The sequence below is a fragment of the Nerophis ophidion genome, linkage group LG03, assembly GCF_033978795.1.
Source record: "Nerophis ophidion isolate RoL-2023_Sa linkage group LG03, RoL_Noph_v1.0, whole genome shotgun sequence".
In the NCBI taxonomy this organism is placed as follows: domain Eukaryota; kingdom Metazoa; phylum Chordata; class Actinopteri; order Syngnathiformes; family Syngnathidae; genus Nerophis; species Nerophis ophidion.
In genome coordinates this window covers 56810495-56820449 of record NC_084613.1, presented here as the reverse complement: position 1 = coordinate 56820449, position 9955 = coordinate 56810495, and the positions used below count along the sequence as shown (strand labels likewise).

Sequence of the window (9955 nt, the reverse complement as noted above, 5' to 3'; positions counted from 1 at the left end):
ATAGTGTTTTTCCCTTGGAATGCCAGATCAACTAGAGAAGCCGATATGAATGTATCGGGTAAGTTGACCTCTTAGAGCTTTAGTAAAACTTGAAAATATTCCAATTCTGTTTTGATGGTCCTTCTTAACTTAACTTATATTCCCTGGGAGGAAGTACTGGTCCGACGCAACAGTTCACAGTGTGGCGCATATATGTAACACTAACAGTAAAGTTGTTTATCCGGCCACCCTCTATGTGACCTGCATCAATATGATCAAGTATGCCTTGCATTCACTCATGTGTGTGTAAAAGCCGTATATATTATGTGACTGGGCCGGCACGCTGTTTGTATGGAGGAAAAGCGGACATGACGACAGGTTATAGAGGACGCTAAAGTTGTTGTCTGGAGGAATTTGGGAGAATTGTTGTCCCATGAGGTTTTCGGGAGGGGCACTAAAATTCAGTCATCACGCTTTACCCGACATATGAAACATGACGAATTGGGAGGGTGCACTAATCACTTTAGCAGCCAGATGGCGGTAAAGTGTTTAATATCTTAAAATGTGTTTTTAGCAGACTCCATTGCAAAATAATTAACCCTTCACCTTACGCTCAGGTGAGAAGGTGGGCCGTATTCCCCATTGTACTCACTCATTGACAGTAACAACTACAAACGTAGAATAAGAAAGTACCATATTTGGTCCACCCTTTTACACTCTTTTGGGAAGACTGCAATATGTGTGTGTGTGCATGAGAATATTTGAATTTGGAAGGTCGAAAGTTCCTGTTCCCACAACAAGAATGCGGGGTGTAGCAAAAGCCATCATTGAACGATGATGCATGTCCTAAGACTTTAGTCTATGTCCTGTAAGCTTTAAAAAGGGAGTTTTTTTTTTTTTGCATCATCGATATTCGCTGTTAAATCTTTCCCACACCTCCTGACTGTTATGTAACAGACTGACACACACACACACACAATCAAACTCCCCAATGTCCGTACTAAAGTGTGTTAAATTAAAGTTAAAGTACCAATGATTGTCACACACACTAGGTGTGGCGAAATTTGTCTTCTGCATTTGACCCATCCCCTTGTCCTCCCCCTAGGAGGTGAGGGGAGCAGTGGGCAGCAGCGTGTGTAGTGCCTCTGCTTTTTGTTTGCCAGGTGCTTAACGGCGCATCCAAAGTGGGTTTGAGTTTAAAAGGCAACAGCACCGCGGACGGATTCTGGAAATTCACCAGCTCAGCTGTGTTCGCTGCCACCGTGGTCACCACCATAGGTCAGTAACACACATGTTGGCATGTGACAACGCATTATGTCATTATGGAGTCATTTTTGCCCTACTGTCCTGACTTGTCCAGGGAATATCCCGCCTTCCGCCCGAAATGCAGCTGACATAGGCACCAGCACCCCCCGCGAACCCGAAAGGGACACAGCGCTAGAAAATAGATGGATGGATGTTCAAAAATCTGTCAGTCTTTCTTTTTTTCTTTTTTTAATGAAATGTAACAGTTTGGTGTGTTACGTGATAAATCATCAAATTTGATGCCTAATGCTAATCTATGGCAAATGCAATGTAAATATCGCGGTGCTGGAGCCTGTGCGAGTCTGCAAACAGATGTAATGTCAACAAGGATGCAGTATCCCGTACCCAAATTGGTACCCATACCTCTTGACACATGTTCAAAAAAAAAAAAAAAAAAATCAGAATTGAAATATAATTAGAGGTGTGTTGACAGAAGTTACTTTCCTGGCATTATCCAGCATGTTTAGCAAAGTAGCAGGTGTGACGCTCACCATACTTGCCAACCTTGAGACCTCCGATTTCAGGAGGTGGGGGGTGGGGTGGGGGCGTGGTCAGGGGTGGAGCGTGGTTAAGAGGGGAGGAGTATATAGCTAGAATTCACCAAGTCAATATATATATATATACTGTATATATATATATATATATATATATATATATATATATATATATATACAGTATATATATATATCCATCCATCCATCCATCCATTATCTTCCGCTTATCCGAGGTCGGGTCGCGGGGGCAGCAGCCTAAGCAGGTAAGCCCAGACTTCCCTATCTCCAGCCACTTCGTCTAGCTCTTCCCGGGGGATCCCGAGGCGTTCCCAGGCCAGCCGGGAGACATAGTCTTCCCAACGTGTCCTGGGTCTTCCCCGTGGCCTCCTACCAGCTGGACGTGCCCTAAACACATCCCTAGGGAGGCGTTCGGGTGGCATCCTGACCAGATGCCCGAACCACCTCATCTGGCTCCTCTCGATGTGGAGGAGCAGCGGCTTTACGTTGAGCTCCTCCCGGATGGGAGAGCTTCTCACCCTATCTCTAAGGGAGAGCCCCGCCACCCGGCGGCGGAAACTCATTTCGGCCGCTTGTACCCGTGATCTTATCCTTTCGGTCATGACCCAAAGCTCATGACCATAGGTGAGGATGGGAACGTAGATCGACCGGTAAATTGAGAGCTTTGCCTTCCGGCTCAGCTCCTTCTTCACCACAACGGATCGATACAACGTCCGCATTACTGAATACGCCGCACCGATCCGCCTGTCGATCTCACGATCCACTCTTCCCCCACTCGTGAATAAGACTCCTAGGTACTTGAACTCCTCCACTTGGGGCAGGGTCTCCTCCCCAACCCGGAGATGGCACTCCACCCTTTTCCGGGCGAGAACCATGGACTCGGACTTGGAGGTGCTGATTCTCATTCCGGTCGCTTCACACTCGGCTGCGAACCGATCCAGTGAGAGCTGAAGATCCCGGCCAGATGAAGCCATCAGGACTACATCATCTGCAAAAAGCAGAGACCTAATCCCGTGGCCACCAAACCGGATCCCCTCAACGCGTTGGCTGCGCTTAGAAATTCTGTCCATAAAAGTTATGAACAGAATCGGTGACAAAGGACAGCCTTGGCGGAGTCCAACCCTCACTGGAAACGTGTCCGACTTACTGCCAGCAATGCGGACCAAGCTCTGACACTGATCATACAGGGAGCGGACTGCCTCAATAAGACAGTCCGGTACCCCATACTCTCTGAGCACTCCCCACAGGACTTCCCGAGGCACACGGTCGAATGCCTTCTCCAAGTCCACAAAGCACATGTAGACTGGTTGGGCAAACTCCCATGCACCCTCAAGAACCTTGCCGAGAGTATAGAGCTGGTCCACAGTTCCACGACCAGGACGAAAACCACACTGTTCCTCCTGAATCCGAGGTTCGACTATCCGGCGAAGCCTCCTCTCCAGTACACCTGAATAAACCTTACCGGGAAGGCTGAGGAGTGTGATCCCACGATAGTTGGAACACACCCTCCGGTCCCCCTTCTTAAAGAGAGGGACCACCACCCCGGTCTGCCAATCCAGAGGTACCGCCCCCGATGTCCACGCGATGCTGCAGAGTCTTGTCAACCAAGACAGCCCAACAGCATCCAGAGCCTTAAGGAACTCCGGGCGGATCTCATCCACCCCCGGGGCCTTGCCACCGAGGAGCTTTTTAACTACCTCAGCGACCTCAGCTCCAGAAATAGGAGAGTCCACCACAGATTCCCCAGGCACCGCTTCCTCAAAGGAAGACGTGTTGGTGGGATTGAGGAGGTCTTCGAAGTATTCCCTCCACCGATCCACAACATCCGCAGTCGAAGTCAGCAGAACACCATCCCCACCATATACGGTGTTGATAGTGCACTGTTTCCCCTTGCTGAGGCGGCGTATGGTGGTCCAGAATCGCTTCGAAGCCGTCCGGAAGTCATTTTCCATGGCTTCCCCGAACTCTTCCCATGTCCGAGTTTTTGCCTCCGCGACCGCTAAAGCTGCACACCGCTTGGCCCGTCGGTACCCGTCCACTGCCTCCGGAGTCCTATGAGCCAAAAGAACCCGATAGGACTCCTTCTTCAGCTTGACGGCATCCCTCACTGCTGGTGTGCACCAACGGGTTCTGGGATTACCGCCACGACAGGCACCAACAACCTTGCGGCCACAGCTCCAATCAGCCGCCTCGACAATAGAGGTTCGGAACATGGTCCACTCGGACTCAATGTCCCGCACCTCCCTCGTGACATGTTCAAAGTTTTCCCGGAGGTGTGAATTGAAACTCTCTCTGACAGGAGATTCTGCCAGACGTTCCCAGCAGACCCTCACAATGCGTTTGGGCCTGCCAGGTCTGTTCGGCATCCTCCCCCACCATCGCAGCCAACTCACCACCAGGTGGTGATCGGCAGCGGCCCCTCGATTGGGACATCGGTTACAACATGAGAAATGTCCACTGTAAAGGATGCTGGTTCTTGGGAAGATGTTCTGGTTTAGAAGCAACAACTATGTCCTTGTTTTGCTTCCTAAACACATGGAGTGATTCATTTGTGTATTCCAGGTTATGGAAACATGAGTCCAAGCTCCACAGCTGGTCAGATCTTCTGTGTGTTCTTTGCCCTTTTTGGCATCCCGCTCAATATGGTGGTGCTCAACAGGGTGGGCAAATACATGCTAGTTACGGAGAGGAACATCTCCAACTTCCTGGAGGGGAAAACTGGCAGACGGGTGAGGAAGACCCCTCATAATTCTTGGCTATATAGCGCACCAGTATTTTAGCCGCACCCCCTAAACTGTAGAATAAGTAAATGTTTTTACATACAGTATATTAGCGGCGTCAGGCCATAAGCCGCAGATACACAGCAAAAAGTCAGTGTTCAAAATATGTGCCAGTGGAACGAGAAAATTTGGCTTGACAAGACTTTCAAAAACAAGTAAAATTAGCTAACCCCAATGAACCAAAAAATACCTTAAAATAAGTATATTCTCACTATTAACAAGTGTACTTTTCTTGGTAGAAAAAAAATGAGACCATTTTGCTCAATATGTGGAAAAATATTATTAAATTAAGTAAATGCTAGTGTCTTTATCTTGACATAATGATATGCGCTGGGCATCATGACTTTTTTTTTTTCATGCTTGAAGTAAAACATTTCTTTTGAAAAGCAGTTTTGTACTTGTGAGTGTTAATGACACAGCTTTGCAACAGTTGATATTCTAGTTTCAAGCATGTTTTACTCAATATAGGTCAAAAAATCTCAGCTACAGCTGTAATATCTAACTGAGATACTTTATGAACAAAACCCTTAAAACAAGTAAAAGACTCTAACATAAAATCTGCTTAGTGAGAAGAATGATCTTCTCAGAGAGAAAATAAGCAAATATCACCCTTATTTGAGATATTTAATCTTACTTGGATTTCAGTAGTTGCAGCGTGGTGTATAAAACAGTACAAAATATTTTGTAAATTTTTATTTACATACCTAAATTGATTCCAAACAGTCGCACAGCAAGAAAACGGCTGATCAAACAAAACAGAAGTCATCGTCATCATGGACCCGCTAGCTGCGAAGCTAGCTCTCCAATCAGTTAAACAGACTCAATAAGTCCACGGTGATGTTTTGGTGAATTTACTAAAGTGAAACAATACAAACTGAATACCGTTATAAGTTAATAATACTAACACAGAAACTTGTGAACATCTTACTACGTGCTATCGTACATTTGTACGATAGCACGTACAAATGTGCATTAAAACACTTCTACAGACATCACACATGGGACTGATCAGTAAGTATGATTTTTTTTTTTAGTTATATTGTAAAACTTACAAATGTTGCTAGTGATGAATGAAGAATCCTTTCGAGCAGAAACGCTATGGACGAATAGTAGATGAAACAGAATATACTTCCTGTTCCAGGCACGAAACAGGAAGAACATTTTCAACCCACAGCACCTTCTTTGAGCGAACTTGTCTAAAACATGGCGCCATAGCAGAAATATTAGCATAATTTTTCAGCGTCTGTTTTTTTTTTGGTTTTTTTTAAGTATTTGTTGAATATACAACTTTTTGGCTGTTAGTGAAGAAAAATCCATAAATTAACCGCATCGTTTTATAAGCCGCAGGTTCCAAAGCGTAGTAAAAAAGTAGCGGATTATAGTCTGAAAAAAACAGTGCTAGACTATGCATGCAGTTGGATTTCCAAGACCTTAGATGGCTGTAGTGTATTCCTTGGATTTTAAATGACGTCACGTCGAGCTCCCGTTCCTCCCGTTAAAATATACCTGGTGGTCAAGCTAGCTCTGTTCTCAATGGGTATTAGGCGCCATTTAGCCTTTCTCAAAGAAAACATGCCTTAATCTTGTGTTGTTTTCGGCTATACGAACTGTTTAAATCGCAAAAAAAGGATGAAAGTTTCATCAGAGTTCCTCAAGAGGTAATCAAAAAGGGAGGAACAGTGCAAAGATTTACGACACAATGGCGAGAAAAGCATGCAGCTCACACTCTAGTCCCAGGGAGCAGAGTCGAAGAATGCATGAGTTTGCAGTGATCACTTTGTTAAAGTTAAAGTTAAAGTTAAAGTACCAATGATAGTCACACACACACTGCGTGGCAAAATTTGTCTTCTGTATTTGACCCATCCCCTTGTTCACCCCCCTGGAGGTGAGGGGAGCAGTGATTTAACCCCCAATTCCAACCTTTGATGCTGAGAGCCAAGCAGGGAGGTAATGGGTCCCATTTTTATAGTCTTTGGTATGACTCGGCCGGGGTTTGAACTCGCGATCTCAGGGCGGACACTCTAACCACCAGGCCACTGAGTAGGTTTGTCGGACGTACTTTTAACATTTGTAATTTCCCATTTCAGTATCATCTTGATATTATTTGTATTTTAACTTGTTTTGGCGTTCTTAAACTACATTTTTACTAGGGTTTCGAAAAGCACCAACTCGGCGAGTCTAATTAAAAAAAAAAAGTGAGAGAAATGGGGGCGGGGACGGCGTGACCAAGTTGGGAGAGTGGCTGTGCCAACAACCTGAGAATTCCTGGTTCAATCCCCACCTTCTTTCAACCTCGTCACGTCCGTTGTGTCCTTGAGCAAGACACTTTACCCTTGCTCCTGATGGCTCGTGGCAAGGGCCTTGCATGCCAGCTCCCGCCATCAGTGTGTGATTATGTGTGTGAATGGGTGAATTTGGAAATAGTGTCAAAGCGCTTTGAGTACCTTAAAGGTAGAAAAGCGCTATACAAGTATAACCCATTTACTACAACCTAAAAGAGTTAAGCTTTTACCAAAGGCAGAAATCATAAATGAAGCTTTCAGCACATACACAATGTTGACATCCATAATTATATTTTGATAAAGACTGGGATAAACATACTTGTAAATGGCGTGTGCAACCGCAACAAAATGGCGTCTGGAGCTCAATAGTTCCATATGTCTGGGAACGCGAAGGACGTATAATCCTTGCGATCACGCAAAAAATCTTTTTTTGTATATAGTACAGGGATCTATTCCAATGCTGTTAGATTTGACTTACTTATTGCAGGAAGCTCTAGGCCACTTGCGTACTCAGACTGTGTGTGCGCTGCTTGCTGTACAACAGCCACTTTAGGTTGGCTGACCACCACTTTTTTTCATTTCCAAGAAAAAGTCACATGACGAAATACAAGCAATAGACTACAGTGTGTTGCCTTAGTCTTTGATGTTACTTGTTTCACTTCTCTTAATTTAGACGTGTACAAGCTTCTTGGTCCACCTGGTGTCTTACCTGTGTGGAGCGCTCTTCTTCTTAATCGTCCCCATGATCGTGTTCCAGTTCCGCGAAGATTGGACCTACTCACAGGCCATCTACTACTGCTTCATCACCCTCAGCACCATCGGCTTTGGAGACTTTGTGGCCGGTACAGTTGGCACATTCAAATTTTGATACCAGGATCGTTGATGGGCATCTTTGGGTGTCACTTTGCAGACAAAAACCCGGACAAGGTGTACCCCGAGTGGTATAGCATCTTCATGGCCTCCTGGATCTTCTTCGGCCTGGCCTGGCTGGCGCTCATCATCAACCACTCCATTGACATGCTGGAGGGGCTCAACATGCACCTCAAGCGGTGGTGGGGGGCCAGCAAGCAGGAGGAGGAAGATTGTGTGGGGGCCGACAACCCTGACACACAGTTGGAGGAGGAAAAAGAGGTCAACCGGCCGCCTCTAAAGCAGTAAAATGCGGCCAAAGTCAATTTGAGATATTTTTAAAGTTTAGAAAACTATATTAGTTGAACATAACCACCTGCTGTTGCTATTTATTATAAACACAGTAAATATACTGTACATCAGTGTTTTTCAACCTTTTTTGAGCCAAGGCACATTTTTTGCGTTGGAAAAATGCGGAGGCACACCACCAGCAGAAATCAATAAAAAACGAAACTCAGTTGACGGTAAAAAGTCAAGTTGCTGACATGGCTGCTCTACCAACCGAGCTAAACCGCCCCATTTCATGTCTTCCTTTGAGGGATATTTCCCGCATCTACTTTGTATTAGCAATCAAGAATATTTCAGTTGTTTTTACCCTGTGATGAAGTGGCGACTTGTCCTGGGTGTACCCCGCCTTCCGCCCGATTGTAGCTGAGATAGGCTCCAGCGCCCCCCGTGACCCAGAAGGGAATAAGCATTAGAAAATGGATGGATTATCCTTCTTTGTGGGGACATTGTTGATTGTCATGTACGGATGTACTTTGTGGACGCCGTCTTTGCTCCTCAGTAAGTCTTTGCTGTCGTCCAGCATTCTGGTTTTGTTTACTTTATAGTTCAGTTTTAGTTTTGTTCTGCATAGCCTTCCCTAAACTTCGATGCGTTTTCTTAGGGGTACTCACCTTTTGTTTATTTTTTGGTTTAAGCAGTAGACACCTTTTTACCAGCACCCTGCCTCCCGCTGTTTCCGACATCTACAAAGCAATTAGCTACCTGCTGCCACCTACTGATATGTAAGAGTTACATATCAGTAGGTGGTTACTCAGCCGAGCTATAGACAGCACCGACACTCAACAACAACACATCATTTGCAGACTATAATTACTGGTTTGCAAAAAATATTTTAACCCAAATAGGTTCAATTAGATCATCTCTCACGGCACACCAGACGGTGTGCAGCGGCACAGTGGTTGAAAAACACTGCTGTGCATTATATTTCTTATTTATTCACTTCCTGATTTGTGTGGATGTATCAATCAAACAAATGTAGCATTTTTCATGCATAGGCAAGGGATTGACACCAACAAAACACACACACACACACACACACACACATTCTTGTATTTGTTATTTTCTTGAAACCTCTGAAAAATGCCTACCTCTTTAGGACCACCCTAATTTTGATAGATTTCTCCACCAGGGGTGAAAAATGAGATCTCTATTTTGTGTTTGTTTTGTAATGTGCTTAAGGTCGGTGACAAACGAGTCACAAACCACATATGGCCCCTGTGCCGCACTTTGGCCAACCCAGCTGTAAAAGTTAACTGTTAATGGCCACCATAGTCTTAGTATCGTGGTGTATTTGTTCATCCTACGGTCACATATGGGACGCGGGTTGTTTTACGTCAGCACCGGAAGTCGTAAAATCACTTTAGCATATTTTTGGGGGGGTGAATAGGGAAGTCCTTCTTTAGCTTGTTTTATCATATATTGCTGCCTTTGCACCTATCAATGTTTACTTTTGTATGCAAATTAAATCAACCAAAAAATCCTGACTTTGGAGCAATGTTCACAGACTCTAGTATTTGGCTCTCTATTAGATGCACACACACACACGCACACGCACAGACACACACGAACACGCACACACAAACCCGTACACACACAAACACGTACACACTCACACACACACGCACACACACACGCGCGCGCGCACACACACACATCACATTTGAGGCATCCGCACTGGAGAATAATGAAATAAACATTTTTAAATACGATATATGAAAAAACAAACATAAAATAGTGAGCGTAATAATATCATACAGTAGCAAAAAATACAATAGAAAATAACAGAATGAAAATCAAGAACCCACAGTAATAAAAATTCCCCCAAAAAATGTATGTTAACAAATAATTACAATAGTGAGAATACAGTTTTAGGAATATTAGCTAAATACTTAAAAAGGAT

The 9955-nt window shown here is 44.7% G+C and overlaps 1 protein-coding gene across 1 annotated transcript in view; it reads left to right on the top strand.

Annotated features, from left to right (window-relative positions):
* Positions 1-9495, top strand: part of kcnk17 (potassium channel, subfamily K, member 17) — a 25461-nt gene extending 15966 nt beyond the window's left edge. The window contains exons 2-5 of the mRNA XM_061893735.1: positions 1143-1257; positions 4359-4525; positions 7532-7700; positions 7769-9495. Coding sequence (XP_061749719.1) covers positions 1143-1257; positions 4359-4525; positions 7532-7700; positions 7769-8016 — 699 coding nt within the window. The 3' untranslated portion in view covers positions 8017-9495. The remainder of the gene's footprint in view (positions 1-1142; positions 1258-4358; positions 4526-7531; positions 7701-7768) is intronic.
* Positions 9496-9955: the final 460 nt, after the last annotated feature.